This window comes from Pongo abelii, chromosome 19, assembly GCF_028885655.2.
Source record: "Pongo abelii isolate AG06213 chromosome 19, NHGRI_mPonAbe1-v2.0_pri, whole genome shotgun sequence".
Lineage (NCBI taxonomy): Eukaryota > Metazoa > Chordata > Mammalia > Primates > Hominidae > Pongo > Pongo abelii.
The window spans coordinates 19,831,915-19,847,562 of record NC_072004.2 but is presented as its reverse complement, the minus strand read 5'-3'; the positions used below and the strand labels follow the sequence as shown (position 1 = coordinate 19,847,562).

The 15,648-nt window shown below is 49.9% G+C and overlaps 1 protein-coding gene across 1 annotated transcript; it reads left to right on the top strand.

The window, feature by feature from the left end:
• Positions 1–5,787: 5,787 nt before the first annotated feature.
• On the top strand, positions 5,788–9,458 carry LOC129056811 (putative TBC1 domain family member 29). The gene is made up of 5 exons (XM_054546878.1): positions 5,788–5,817; positions 6,166–6,273; positions 6,709–6,808; positions 8,950–9,008; positions 9,291–9,458. The coding sequence occupies exons 1-5, from the start codon at positions 5,788–5,790 to the stop codon at positions 9,456–9,458; spliced, it is 465 nt and encodes a 154-aa protein (XP_054402853.1).
• Positions 9,459–15,648: the final 6,190 nt, after the last annotated feature.

The window sequence follows — 15,648 nt, the reverse complement described above, 5'->3', positions numbered from 1 at the left end:
AGCCTGGGCGACAGAGCAAGACTCAGTCTCAAAAAAAAAAAAGTCTTATTGACAAATTCAGTAGTTTCTTGTCTTTAGTCTGCATGTGTTTCACTTGGGGGTTTGGTAAAAATCTAGATTCCCACATCCAAACCCAATTCTCTTGTTAGCATTTTAAATGACCATCTCAGGTGGTTCTGGGCTGCTCAGAGGTTTGCATATTAGTTACATTATTTATTCGCTGCACGACCACGGACAAGTGGTTTTAACTTTCTGAGCCAACATTTCCTCTTCTATCAAATGGGAATATTAATAATACTTAGCCCTTGGAGACACTGTTAGAATTTGAAGGACAATGAGTAATTTTTAAGAGAGCTTGACTTGTGAGAAAAATAAGCTTAAATGCATGAATATATATATCAAGCACAAATTTACCTAGTGCATATGCATTATACACTGGGTGCATAATATTTTATAAAATAATCCTTGTTTTATGAAATAGTGTTTCATTATTTGGGGAGAGGCATTATCATTTCCTTTCTGCTGACTTCCCCTGTTCAGAGTTTTCTACTCTTCCCCTCCCATCCCACTACCTTTGTTTGTCACAAAACAAAGCCAATAGAATCACCAACAGTTTAAGACTGGTTTACTCAAAACGAATTCGTTATTTTACATAGCTGAACACAGAAATGATAAATAATGTCCTATAAATATTTGTTGGTTGACAGCTTTGGAACAATGTCCTCTAGAAAAAGCTAAACATAGCCACCCACCTTGCATGAGAGCCGCAAAGAATAGCCATGTGCCTGAATATATGTCAACCACTGTGTGACTGGAGGGGCTGAGGAAGGGGTATAGAGTGTTGTGGGATCGCTTCCGACAAGCAGTCAAGAACACATAGAAATACATTACACAAATTAAATAATCTAGGTAAGTTGAAATGCATGTTAAGAAGAGTCCCAGAGTGAGGTTGCTTGGGTAGGGGTAGGTTCAGGAATTGAAGGGACGTCCCTAGGGCCTGGGTCCCTGCTTCCTAATCTGTCACAAATGTAACAGTGTCTTGTTGCTTCCAGGTCACTCAGGGATTCGACTCTGAGGTCAATGATGCACTTAGCACCAGAGCTCGATGGGGTTGGCACAGACCTGCCAGCTTCAGCCACTTTCATTCTGGAAGCTGTTGAAAGAGAGAGTTATAAAAATTGAGGAATCAGAAGGGAATTCCTGGTCCCCTCTCTGTCTTGGCAAGCATAGGGCCTGTCCACTTGCTCAGGACTCTTTGTCCAACCTCAGCTCCCTAGACCTTTCCTCAGTGGTGCAGGGGGTCTCCTCAGGCAGCCTCCTCCTGCTAACACTTCCTCCTCTCTTCCCTCTGCCAGGGGCAGCTCTTCCCTGTTTCCTTGCAGACCCCAGGTCAGGCCAGAAAACACATCTCTGGCCCTTCCCTGTGTCCCATCACCAGATAGGACCTCAAAGGCCTGGGGTCCCCAAGATGGCCCTCAAACCAGCTGGTGCCCTTGCAGGCTGCCCCCCTCCAAGTCCTGCTTCTCTCCAGAGATGGGCAGGAACACCAGCCCTTACCTGGCCCAGCTGTGAGTCTCATAATTGCCATCTACCATTTTTCTAGGGGTCTTCTGGGGGTCCTAGGAAAAGCAGCAGATGCCTGGGTGCTTGGGGACCTGGGCATTCTGAGGGAAGGAGCACTGTGACCCTGAGTCATTTTTCACTAGGGACAGGTGAGCCAACTCCTTCTAACCAGTGATAAAATCAGAAGGAAGTAGATGGAGACAGCGCTGTTCAGGGGATGATTTGGGGATGAGAAGAACTGGCAGGAAGTTGGGGATTTGGGGGTGAGAAGAACTAGCAGGAAGTTGGGGATCTGGGGGTGTGAGCAGAAGAGGACAGGGCTTGGGCACTCAGTCGCCAGCCCCCTTCTGGGGTCCAAGCTGTGTCCCCTTCTCTTAAGAGGTAAGCCCTGAGTCATGGGAAGATGGAGATGGCAGCTGATGAGAGAGGATGGTTTTTAAGCACCGTGGTGTCTTGTTGAATTGCACATGCTGGGGTTCTTGGTAGCCACAGGGCTCAGGGTATTTGCAAGAATAGTTGAAGTGCTCACTTGTCTTGGGGCTGTTTATGGGGAAGTGGTTTCCACAGCGAGAGGAGGTGAGATATTGGTGTCACCACGGACTACACTTAGCTAGTTCCTTCTCACTAAAGCTCTGTAGCCAGATCTGTACGCTTTTTGAAAATGTTCCATACTTTATTATTTTATTCTTTCACAATCAATCAGCATACCTCATTTTATAATGAGAAATAGATTTAGTTGGTTTTAATGTTCATTGTTTCTGAGATGCCCCTGGTCTCGTGGGGGCAGGTGGAGTATGTGAACAGGTAATTGTAGCATTTAGCAGAAAGTGCTAAGACTCTTAGTAGAAAAAGAAATGAAAGCTCAGAACCCCACGAGGGGAAGAAGTGACCTTCCACCAGAGGGTTGGGGAAGGCTTCATGGAATGGATGGAACTTTAGTTGTGTCTGCATAACTGCCTGGGATTTAGGCATCTATAGAGGGGTGGGCAGTGGAGGCCCAGCTGAGGCAGAGTCCTGGGTGTGACATTGTGGGCTCAGAGGAAAGAGAGGGTGCTTCAGTGGAGCTGCAGAGCGGTGGGGGCGAATATGGATGATAAAGCTAAATTGGGACCAAACCAGTACAGGCCTTGAAATCCCCCCAATGGGGTTAGAGATGACACGCTTGATGCTGGAGAACAACGGAGGACAGAAGCAAGTGGGACCACGCCTTTGGAACTGTGTCCTTCCTAAGCGTCTGCAGAGTTAGGTCTTTTAATACACATGGGCTCTGTTTCCATTGCACCCGAATGATGGCTAGTGCTAGTCTTGAGGGAGGAGAAGCAGAGGCAAGATCAGGGGCTATGGTAAGTTTCACCAGAGCTTTGGCATCCACGTATCTTCCCATATCGCTACCAATTCCAAGTAAAGGTATCTATTCCACCTGTTTCATTAGAAACCTACATCACAGGCAATGCCTCCTTCTTACCCCACCCTCTGCCTCCCAGCTCTCGTTGATACCCCGAATTGCATTCCCTCACTCACTTCTTAGGGGAACTCCCTCCATACTCGTGATTCCGTTTCTGAGAGCTGGCTTCTGTGAGTTGCGGAGGGCAAGAAAAGGAAATGGAAACTGTTGAATCAGTCAGTGTTCTGATAAGGGGCATCCTCTACCTCTGTGATTACAGCACAGTGTGTTATAATTAGTTAACTATGTAATTTGCTCTTCAAAAATCTAGACCATGTCCTGTTGATTTTATTTTAGTTTCTTGTTCTCAAGAAATTTATAGTTTAATAAAGGCAATGTGGGAGTTTGAAAACAAACTTTTATTTCGTGCTAATGATAGATTAGCAGCTACACAAATTTTAGCTCACAATAAGTAATATTTATTGAGTGATCACCATGTGCCAATTTCCATAACAAGGATTTACATGTTTGAACTGTTACTCTTCAAAACAGCCCTATGATTTAGTTACCATTATACTTTCTCAGTAGAACAGGTGAAGAAACCAAAGTAAATAGAGGTTAAGCAATTTTCCTAAGGCCATAAAGCTGATGACTACCAGAGCGGGGATTCAAATCCAGGTAGTCTGACTCTAGGTATCACACACTACACGTCCTGTACCCCGACTTACTATATTTGATCCTTACAACAATCCTATCATGGCAGATTTTTTAGAGTGTCTTCTCAGATCAGAAACCAACTCCAGACTATGTCTTGTTGGTTGATTTAAACCGAATCCTAGCACACGATTATTATAACATGATGAGCCTCCTGACCTAGTCTCTATTTCTTAACATTGTGTTCTTTTTAATAAAGATGATTTATTGAATATATAATTCTATCTCAGTGTTTATATATTTGTAAGACTTTCTCTGTCAATCCCCAAACCAGGAAATAGCCGTTTGCCATGTGTTTTGCTTGCATTGAAATATAGTCGTACGCACAGCATGTGCTTATATACGTTGAATGAATAATGTAAGGGAGATGTAGGATAGGGTTGAGTTGGGAGGGTCTTAGACATTTCCTAGGTGGTAAATTGATGTTCCCAGTTGAAATGACGTGTCCAGGGTCATGCGGATGGAATTGGTCAGTTTTATATTCCACTGTCTGTGTTAGTTACCAGCGTATCTCCAGTGATAACCACAATGCCTGACATATAGTGAAGCATAATATCTATTTGATGAATAAATAAATCACTGATTTGACTAACAATATGTGTTATGCCTGAACTCTCACCATGCAGTTGAAATACTAATGGGAAGGGTAGGATAAGAAAGGCCGTGGTGAGTGGGATGGGGACAGGATCAGGAAAAATAACTAATGGGTACTAGGCTTAATACCTGGGTGATGAAATCATTAGTGCACCAAACCCCCATGACACAAGTTTACCTATGTAACAAATACGCAAAAACAAAAAAAACAAAAAAAACGACCCCCCCTCCCCCCACACACACAAAGAGAATCAGGAGAGAGAGTCAGAAGTGTGACAGGTCTCCAGAGCCAAGGAAGAATCTTTAAATAAAATGAGAATTGAAGCCAGGCACAGTGGCTCATGCCTGTAATCCCAGCACTTTGGGAGGCCGAGGCAGGTGGATCACCAGAGGCTAGGAGTTTGAGACCAGCCTGGACAACATGGTGAAACCCTGTCTCTACTAAAAATACAAAAAATTATCCAGGCATGGTGGCACATGCCTGGAGTCCCAGCTACTCGGGAGGCTGAGGCAAGAGAATCACCTGAACCCAGGAGGTTGCAGTGAGCCAAGATCACACTATGGCACTCCAGCCTAGGTGACAGAGCGAGACTCTGTCTCAGGTAAAAAAAAAAAAAAAAAAAAAAAAGAATCGATGGTCCCAATAAAGACACAATTTGAAAGAGAAATGTAAATTAAACTTGCATAAAGAAGTTTTCAGTAACTTGGATCTAAAAGGTTATGATTTGCTTTAAAAAGAAAGGAAAGAAAGAAGAAAGAGCCTTAAGGATGTCTCTGCCTCACGCAGCCAGACCCAGGGAGAGCCACCCTTGCCAGGTGATCTCGGCTTTCAGTGAAGACACCTTCCTTGTGTCACCAGCTTGTTGGGAGCCTTTAGGACGTCTCTGCTGAGGGTCCCACAGGAGCCCAGGGCTGACCCCCAGAGCCCAAGTCAGACACCTTTCATCTTCATCAGCAGAGGGCATCTCATCCTCCCCGTGGCCACCCTCTATATCATGGAGCCACGCCCTCCGGCTCTGATTCTGTGCAGCTGACTCTCCCCTCCCTAAGTGTCCTCCTGCCCTCCAGCTACCCAGGCTCCAGCTTCCCTTGGTGCCCACAAATGGGCCAACCAAGCCCAGATGGCAGCATCTCCCCATCCCGTGTCCCCTGGCCCAACGCCACTTCCAGGAGACGACCACGAAGCCCAGCACCCACCCTGTTCTGGCCGCCCCCGTCGTGGCCTCAAAGTCAGGCTTGCCCTTTTTGCACCCTGGCCCAGGAGGCCTCCAGGGGAACCTCCAGCCAGGCTCCAGGGGATGTTCCCACCCCCCCTCTCCAGGGTAAAGGCTGCATGGTGGGGTTACCAGATGGGAGGGTGGGAGGCCTCGGGGTTTGGGGGGCTCTGCAGCTGCCCAGCTCTTCCAGCTGATGGCTCCACATCTTGGGAGAGGGCTCTGATTTCATGATGGGCTGGGGGCTTCTCAGGGTTCCACAGCCCAAATGGCAGGACAGTCCAGGGGCTCCAAGACCATCAGGAGCATGTGGTACCCATGTCACAACCCAAGACCATGTGGCATCTGGTGAGTTGATGGTCCCCTTGGCTCTTCCCCAGAGGCCCTGCATCCTGGGGGGCTGGAGGAGCAGCGGGGGCTGGAGCCCCTCGTGGGGCTGGTGACAGGCTGGGTCCCAGCCAGGGCCTGACCTGGGATGTCGGGTTCCCCATGGGCTGGGAGTTGGGTTTCCTTTCCAACCCTGGAGGAGACAGAGGCACAGGGATGGGGGCCCAGCTCCCACAGAGCAGGGCTAAGGACAATGTGTCCACCAGGAGTGCCGGAAGGGGAAGATGTTGGGGGGAGCCTGGGACACTGCCCAGTGTTCTGCACTTGGGGAAGGATATTCAGAGGGCCCTGGAAGAGGGAGGTTTTTAGGGTAGCTCAGGGGGCCCTGAGCACCTCTGTTCCTCCCATCTGGACAAGGAAGGTCTATGCACACAGGGTTCCTCATTCAGCTGGCTTCTCAGGATGCTGAATGTTGGGGTAAAGAGGCACAGGGAGACCCTGGCTCAGGGACCCTCCTTGCCCTGCAGTGCCCTGCTTCCCCAGCCGGGGGGTCCAACTCACCCCCCAGCCCACAGGAGGCTCAGGCAGATCCCCACAGGACACACAAGCAAGACCCTCTGCCCAAGAGGGCTCATCCCAGGGCAGAGGGTGGGGCTCAGGCCCAGCCTCATGGACAGACTGGGCCAGGACCCGACTTGGGAGGACTCAGGGAAGCCTCAAGCCCTGGGGAAGCCCCTCTCTCCACTGAAATGAGTGCCCCCCATAAGGAGCTGCAAGACCTTGTCTGACCCAGCCTCCTGGAGGGGTCGGGTGACCCTCATGGGGAAGGTGACATAAGCCCCAATGGGCTAGCTCGAGCCACCAGCCCCAGCCTGGAAGAGCCAGGTTGTCCCATGCCTATTTTCCCCACAGATCTGTCTTGGGCTCACCCTGCGCCTGTGGGACATGCATTTGCTGGAAGGGGAACAGATGTTGATGCCGATAACAAGCACTGCCTTTAAGGTTCAGAGGAGTAAGTCCACGTGTGCCCAATGGGGCTTGGGGAGCACTGGGGTCAGAACCCGACTAGCCAAGGGCAGCTTCCTCACACTGTCCTCATGATCGTCTGTTCTGGCCCAGGGGGAGGTCTGGCCAGGTGGGCTGGGCAGGGCACAGTGACACCGAGCCCATCCCTCACATGACCCAGATGAAAGTCTGGAGTGTGGTGAGCACTTCCCTGCCCAGGCCGCCCCCCAGCCACAGCGTTCTTGCACATCTGGACCCGTGGCGTGGCCACAAAAGGATCCAGCACTGCCCAGTGGGAGACTGAAGTGGCCACGGGGTGTGGGCTCTGACCCTTCCCAGGGAGCTCTCCTGGCCTGATGCCCACCTTGTCCCTAGAGCGCCATATGAAAATGTCCAGGTCTGGCCTGTGGGCATGTTTTTGAGAACAGTTCTTCCATACCTGGGCCCTGGATGATGACACTGCTCTTTTTTTTTTTAATACTTTAAGTTCTAGGGTACATGTGCACAAGGTGCAGGTTTGTTACATACGTATACGTGTGCCATTTTGGTGTGCTGCACCCATTAACTCGTCATTTACATTAGGTATATCTCCTAATGCTATCCCTCCCCCCTCCCCCCACCCCACGACAGGCCCCAGTGTGTGATGTTCCCCTTCCTGTGTCCATGTGTTCTCATTGTTCAATTCCCACCTATGAGTGACAACATGCGGTGTTTGGTTTTTTGTCCTTGCGATAGTTTGCTGAGAATGATGGTTTCCAGCTTCATTCATGTCCCTACAAAGGACATGAACTCATCCTTTTTTGTGGCTGCATAGTATTCCATGGTGTATATGTACCACGTTTTCTCAATCCAGTCTATCATTGATGGACATCTGGGTTGGTTCCAAGTCTTTGCTATTGTGAATAGTGCCGCAATAAACATACGTGTGCATGTGTCTTTATAGCAGCATGATTTATAGTCCTTTGGGTATATACCCAGTAATGGGATGGCTGGGTCAAATGGTATTTCTAGTTCTAGATCCTTGAAGAATCGCCACACTGTCTTCCACAATGGTTGAACTAGTTTACAGTCCCGCCAACAGTGTAAAAGTGTTCCTATTTCTCCACATCCTCTCCAGCACCTGCTCTTTCCTGACTTTTTAATGATCGCCATTCTAACTGGTGTGAGATGGTATCTCATTGTGGTTTTGATTTGCATTTCTCTGATGGCCAGTGATGATGAGCATTTTTCCATGTGTCTGTTGGCTGCATAAATGTCTTCTTTTGAGAAGTGTCTGTTCATATCCTTCGCCCACTTATTGATGGGGCTGTTTGTTTTTTTCTTGTAAATTTGTCTGAGTTCTTTGTAGATTCTGGATATTAGCCCTTTGTCGGATGAGTAGGTTGCAAAAATTTTCTCCCATTCTGTAGGTTGTCTGTTCACTCTGATGGTAGTTTCTTTTGCTGTGCAGAAGCTCTTTAGTTTAATTAGATCTCATTTGTCAATTTTGGCTTTTGTTGCCATTGCTTTTGGTGTTTTAGATATGAAGTCCTTGCCCATGCCTATGTCCTGAATGGTATTGCCTAGGTTTTCTTCTAGGGTTTTTATGGTTTTAGGTCTAACGTTTAAGTCTTTAATCCATCTTGAATTAATTTTTGTCTAAGGTGTAAGGAAGGGATCCAGTTTCAGCTTTCTACATATGGCTAGCCAGTTTTCCCAGCACCATTTATTAAATAGGGAATCCTTTCCCCATTTCTTGTTTTTGTCAGGTTTGTCAATGATCAGATGGTTTTAGATGTGTGGTATTATTTCTGAGGGCTTGTTCTGTTCCATTGGTCTATATCTATGCTTTGGTACCAGCATCATGCTGTTTTGGTTACTATAGCCTTGTAGTATAGTTTGAAGTCAGGTAGGGTGATGCTTCCAGCTTTGTTCTTTTGGCTTAGGATTGTCTTGGCAATGCGGGCCCTTTTTTGGTTCCATATGAACTTTAAAGTAGTTTTTTCCAATTCTGTGAAGAAAGTCATTGGTAGCTTGATGGAGATGGCATTGAATCTATAAATTACCTTGGGCAGTGTGGCCATTTTCATGATATTGATTCTTCCTATCCTTGAACATGGGATGTTCTTCCATTTGTTTGTGGATGACACTGTTCTTAATCATCTTCAGGCCTCTATGAAGAAACTAACAAGGAAGCATGGGGACCTGCCACCCCCAGGAGGGCTCCAGTACCAGGTCCCCTCCTGAGTCACCCTTTGGGGCAGTCAATACTGGGGAAGTGCCCAGGACCCCTAACCCTACTACCTGGGTCTTCCTCTTCACCTTTTCTTCCTCCTCTTCCTCCTGGACTCTAAGAAAGTACAGGAGGCCCACCATTCCTCAGGGCAGATGCTCAGTGCATATGTACTGGATGTGCTGTGCATGCAGGAGGGGGATGTGGACAAGACCCTCCAACAAGCCCCTTCCCACTTTCCACAGTAGCCTTTTCTCCCCCTCACAGGGCCCTCAAGGGCACTGGAAGAGCCAGACCCATTTGTGAGAGCCTCCACTCCTCCCTGCAAGTGCTGACAGCCTCAGAGAGCAGCAGAGGCCCCTCACTCCTGCACGGTCCTCCAAGGGTGCCAGGACAACAAGCCTTGAGCCAGGGAGACAAGGGAATCAGTGTCTCTGACCCCTAGAGCATTCAGAGAGAGGGCACAGGTGGGACCCTGGGCCCAGATCCAGAGCCAAGAGTTCAGCCAGATGTGGGAACGGTCAGTCCTGGTATGGAGGGGGCAGCCCAGGAGGGCAGAGGGTGACCCACGTCCAGGCCCACTCACCGCGGAGACACGTCCCCACATGAGGTGGCAAGGGGGCTGGGTGACAGCCGAGGTGGCAAGGGGGCTGGGTGTCAGCCAAGGCCCCTCCCACCTGAGTTCTGGCTGGGGGCCATATCCAAGGCCCAACAGCCCTGGGACGAGGTTGTGTGGCAGGAAGCCCCCAGCTAGGCTGAACCCTGGGGGCAGTCCCAGGAGCCACCTTCCATGCCCTGACAGCTTCCCCATGCCAGGCGGCACACACCCCTGGGATCAGCAGACTACAGGCATGTCCTCACTGTCAGACCACAGGGGCCACACAGAGACCCTGAGGACTCCAGAGACGCAGGCAGGTGAGGCCCAGCCCGGAAAGGCCTGCATGGGCTCACTGGAGATGCTGACCATGTCTGTTTTCCTTTCAGCCAAACCCGAGCAACAGTCCTTGGCACCCAGGCCTGTGCCGGCTTCACGTGGCGGGAAGACCCTCTGCAAGGGGGACAGGCAGGCCCCTCCAGGCCCACCAGCCCGGTTCCAGCGGCCCATTTGGTCAGCTTCCCCACCTCGTCCCACACCCTGTCCTGGTGGGGCTGTCCATGAGGCCAAGGCCCAGGAACATGAGGGGGCTTCTGGGGAGCCCAGGGCAGCAGACTACTCTCTGGGGGCACCTGGGACTCACGGCATGCCCAGCCTGGCCCTGGCTGAGGGAGGACCTCGGCATTCCTGGAGATTCCTGCAGTGGAACTCGATGCCCCGGCTCCCGACGGACCTGGATGTGGGGGGCCCTTGGTTCCCCCACGACAATTTCAAACAGAGCTGCTGGGTCCATGTCCCTTCTGAATGTGTCCCGGACAGCCCTGGGACCATGGGACAGGCCTAGCCCAGGAAGCCCAAGGGGACCCTGACACTGGGCCCAGCGCAGGCCCATCAGGACTGAGGGAGGTTGGGAGATAACCCCGCTGCAACATGGGCACCTGCATCTGGCCCCCTCGGTGACCAGTGACTGGCATGTCTGGAAGAAGCCAGGGTGGCACCCTGCCAGCTGTCCCGCAGCCCCAGGCACCTTGGAAAATCCCATTCAATGGGGAGGCTGGTCCCATCAAGGCCACGAGAGAGAGAGAGAGAGGTGAGCATGGCAGCGCAGGCCAGCCAGCAGCATGCCCTGGGGCCTCTGTCCCAACCTGTGGACCTGTGTCCCCTGCCCAGGGCACAATTCCCAGGCCAAGAGGGGCCTGGCCTAGATCCCAGCCCTGGGAAGAGAGGGGCACCAGGGGTGTGGTGGGCTCCCAGCTGCAGTCAGTATGACCATGCAGGGGACCCTGGCGCTGCAGAGCTCTGCCACTGTCACAGTTCACCTCACAGAAGCTGGGTGAGTCCCGAAGCCTTGCAGCCACTGCTGCAGCCACTGCAGGTGCCACCACCAGGTGTCTTCCAGCTGCCAGTGCAGGCTTTCCTGACAGGAGGGCACCCAGCAGCCCTGGCCTCAGCAGCTCAGACTCTGAAGGTATGTGTTATTCATGTTTCCCGTACTCCCACCAAAGAGAATTACTGTGGAGGATGATGTTCGTCCTGAGTTGAGCAAAACAGCATGCCCTGTGGATGGAGCTGGCTTCTTTCCAAGCTGCCACACTTGCTGGATTGGCCCACGGAGCAAGTGGCCTTGAGACCGGCATGGGGGTGGAAGGGCATCCTGCTCATGCCCTTACCAAGGCTCACCAGGCTGACACTGCTGCTGAGCACCACATTTGTGGATGAGAGACTCACACCCAGTCCCTGGGATGGCACAGTTTCCCAGGAGGATCACCTGGCCACCTGCTGGCAGGCTGACCACACTGTGGAGGGGCTGAGATTGGCTTTCACTGCATTGAGCCACAACATGGACATGGACTTGTGGGCCCTGCAGTGCACACAGCACTGCCTCTGAGCAGGACTCCCCATTCACAGCTAGGGGCAAGCAGCAGTGCGCTCCCACCTTGGGGCCTTGGCTCTGCCACCTCTACTTTGAATGTTCTCAGTTCCCTCCAGGCTTCTAGAAGCATCTGGGCCAGGGCTCATGGCTGGATAAGCACCTGAGATCCCAAACAAGCTTCCCATCCTCGTTTTATTTTTTGTTAAACTTATGAAAATTTATCAAGATATGACTTACATCCCTGGTAAGCGCACAGCTCAAAAGACATTCAGAGATGGAACACACCAGCCCCCAGATCACAAAGCCAACCATGCCCAGCCCCTCCCAGCACCCGCAGCCCCGAAACCAGTGTTCTGACTTCTGACGACACCATGAGCCTGCCTTCGTACTTTACACTCATGGAAGGATAACCATCTTCATGTTGTAAAATAAATGTTTACTGTTGAAATGATTTTACATGTACACCTTCCATCCAGCTGCCCTTAATAAGGACGTTTTGCAGTACCATGGCACATAAGGAATTTAGGCCAGGTGTGGTGGCTCATGCCTGTAATCCCAGCAATTTGAGAGGTTGAGGCAGGAGGTTCAGGTCCACTTGAGCCCAGGAGTTTGAGACCAGCCTGGGAAACTTAGGTAGACTCTTTCTCTAGAGAAAAGTAAAAGAAATTAGGCAGGCATGGTGGCATGTGCCTGTAGTCCCACCTAGTCAGGAGGCTGAGGTGGGAAGATTGCTTGAGCAGTTGAGTTTCAGGAAGCAGTGAGCTATGATCATAGCACTGCACTCCAGCCGAAGTGACAGAGTGAGACTTTGTCTCTTAAAAAAACAAAATAAGAAATTTAACATGGGTGCAATCCTATTAGCTAAATGATAATGTGAACTATTATCTAAGGTTATTAATGCAGTAATTACATGAATAGGGTGAAATTTATTCAGACTTCACCCGTTTTTGCCTAGCTTCTCCTACCTGTCCAGGGATCCCCGCTCTGACTTACCCTCTGTGTTTAGGTCATGTCTCCTTAGCTTCCTCCAAGTGGTCCAGCCAAACACACACCTGGGCTGAGTGGTAGAGCTGATTGCTCCTGGGCTCCAAACCTCTACAGCATGTTACCATATTGAGTACTGTAGGCAATGGTAGCATAATGGTGGCTGTCTGTGTATCTAAACACAGAAAAGGATCATAAAAATACAGTATAAACAATAAAAAATGGTACACCTGGCCAGGTGTGGTGGTTCATGCCTATAATCCCAGCACTCTGGGAAGCCATAATGGGAGGATCACTTGGGCCCAGGAGTTCAAGACTAGTCTGGGCAACATAACAAGGCCCCATCTCTTCTTAAATATCAATTTTTAGAGGTGGTACACCTGTATAGGGCGGATCCATTATAACCTTATGGGAACCACCATCCTATATGCATTCTGGCATGGACTGAAATGTTGTTATCTGACACATGATTGCATAAGTAATCTAGAGATAATTTTAAGTATACAAGAAGATGTACTTAGGTTATATGCAAATACTGCACCATTTTATATCAGGACTTTAGTATCTGTGGGAGATGGGGAAACTGATTCCCCACATACATTGAGGGGCAACTGTAAACATTTCAGGCCCCACAGAAGGCTCAATTCCCTGCACCCCCACCCCGAGGTAAATTCTATTACTGGAGATTAGTTTGCCTGATGATAACTTCATATAAATGGAATCACACATTATCTATTCTTATAGATATTATTCTTGCCTATTCTTACAGACCTATTCTTATAGGTCTGACTTTTGTTGCTCACACATGAGCTGTGTGAGATTCATTCACGTTGTAGCCACAATTTATTCATTTTCCTTGCTGTATAGTATTCTAGTCTTGAATGTACCATGGTTTTTTATTCATTCTTCTGTGATGGGTATTTGGGAAGTTTCTAGTATGAGGCTATTACAAATTGTGCTGCTATGAGGGTTGTTTTACTTGTATTTTAGTGAAGATATAGACACATCTGTGTAAGGTACACACGCAGGGAGGAAATTGCTAGCTCATGGGAGGCAAATGTTTAGCTTTGGTGAATATTGCCAGATCATTCTGAAGTGTTTGTTCCACTTCACCTGTCATCCGTGAGCTGGAGTATTCCATCCACAGCTTGGGCTGTCTCAGAAAGACCTGGGTTCAATCCCAGTCAGCCACTTCGTAGCTGTGTCCCTTTGGGCAAACCATGTAACTTCTCTGAGCCTCAGGGTCCTCATCTATAAATTGGGCTGCTGGCGGTCCTTACCTCACAGGGCCACTGTGAGGACTAAGTGAGATGAAAGCTGACTCCCTGAGTGACACCACTTCTGTCTCCCTCAGACTCAACAGGAAGACACCTTCACTGCCCAACGTGAAGGCCATGGGGAGGACGCGAGGCCCCAGGGCTCCTCTGTCCCAGGAACATAAGCCCTGGATTTTTGTTTCCAGAAACAACCACCCCTGGGTTCAGGATGACTCTCAAGTCCCCATAGCCTGTTCTCCTACCCCACGAAGGCAGCCTCTTCTGCAGTGGGGAAAGGGCTGCACTGTGCCAGCCTCACCCTGGCCACTGTCTGCCCTCATGACGGAGAGCACAGCGAGGTCCCCAAGCAGAGCAGTGCAGGGTCCGGCCCCAGCCCTGGGCTCTAGACATCCCAGTCAGCCCCACCTGCCCCAACCCTGCCCCCTCCATCCCTCAGCCCCCACTTGCCACCTTCACAGCTCAGGACATTTTAGCTCCTTACATGACACCACCATCTGTCTCCTCAAGTGGCGTGCAGCACAAGGGCAGTGAACTCAGTCAGTCTATGGATGTGTCTCTGGTGTCTGGGAGATGAGAAGCTCAATACATACTTGCTCAGTGTCTGCGTGCATTTCGTTAAGAAGAAGACAGCTTTGGAAATAAGAAGAGACCCTCCCGAGGTGACAGCGCTAGCTGGCATTTTCCAGGTATTCTCGGCATGCCAGCCGCTGGGCTGGACCATGGACACGGGAGCTCTGGAGCCCGTGGGGTGCCAGGTTACAGGCTGCACCTGGTTGGAAGTATTGTTTATTTCTTTATTAAAATTTGTACTTTCTGAGTTTATGTAATTGGCAGGTGTTGCCTTTGTGATCAGAAACAGTAAAGGTATAGAAAAAATGTGTAGAAAAAAGCAGAAAAACAAATCACATCTATAATGAAATCCTCACTTTTAAATAAAATGTGCAGAGAAGAAAGATGGAAAAGAAATGCAGTGGGCCGGGCATGGTGGCTCACGCCTGTAATCCCAGCACTTTGGGAGGCTACAGTGGGAGGATCGCTTGAGGTCAGGAGTTTGAGACCAACATGGCCAACGTGGTGAAACCCCGTCTCTAATGAAAAAAAAAATTAGCACGGCATGTTAGTGGGCACCTGTAATCCCAGCTACTCAGGAGGCTGAGGCAGGAGAATTGCTTGAACCTGGGAGGGGGAGGTTGCAGTGAGCCAAGATTGCACCACTGCACTCTAGCCTGGGCAAGAGACGAGACTCCGTCTCAAAAGACAAAAGCAAAAAAACCTTAATAGTTGTCGTCTCTGAGGGCTGGGGATATCAGGAAACTTTGCTTTTCTGTCTAATTTTGTATATGCTCATCTCCAGATTTGAATGTATTCTACTAAATTCCCTTAGCAGCCTCCTCATTAGTCTCTCTGCCCCCATTCCTGCCTGTGCCTGCTGTGCAAAGGCTTCCCTGGCATTGTGCTAGAGAAAGCAGGTTGCTCCTAGAAAAAGTCTCCATTCTTTATGCCTAGTTAACTTCCACTTACCCATCAGTACTGTACTCAAGGTCTCTCCAACTACTTTATGGAAGACTTCCGTAGAGTCTGCTGTGACCTGCCACCCAGATGTCCACTTCAGGACCAAGGCCCCCATTCCCTGGCTGCTAGGAGACTTGGAGGTGGATGCTGGCAGATGAGTCTTACTCTGGGAAATGCCCTGGCTGAACGGAGCTGCCTGGGGACAATCTACATCCATTGTCTAGTTTATTGGAGCAGGGAGATAGGATGGGCAATAAAGCCCAGACCCCTTGCCTCCCTTCACTGCAACTTTGAAGGGTCATCTACCCTCCAGAGCTCCCTGTGGGAGTGGCTAAGACCTTTGTTGCAACTAGAGTGCAGTCACTCTGTCTGGCCAGGCCTGCCAGCTTCACCC

What these genes read in the sequence shown, in the direction of transcription:
- LOC129056811 (XM_054546878.1), top strand. Translation starts at nt 5,788, where the DNA reads ATGTCACAACCCAAGACCATGTGGCATCTG. An exon ending in CCAAGACCATGTGGCATCTG is followed by an intron (nt 5,818 to 6,165) that starts GTGAGTTGATGG and finishes GGAGGTTTTTAG; the next exon opens with GGTAGCTCAGGGGGCCCTGA. An exon ending in TGCCTTTAAGGTTCAGAGGA is followed by an intron (nt 6,809 to 8,949) that starts GTAAGTCCACGT and finishes AATCATCTTCAG; the next exon opens with GCCTCTATGAAGAAACTAAC.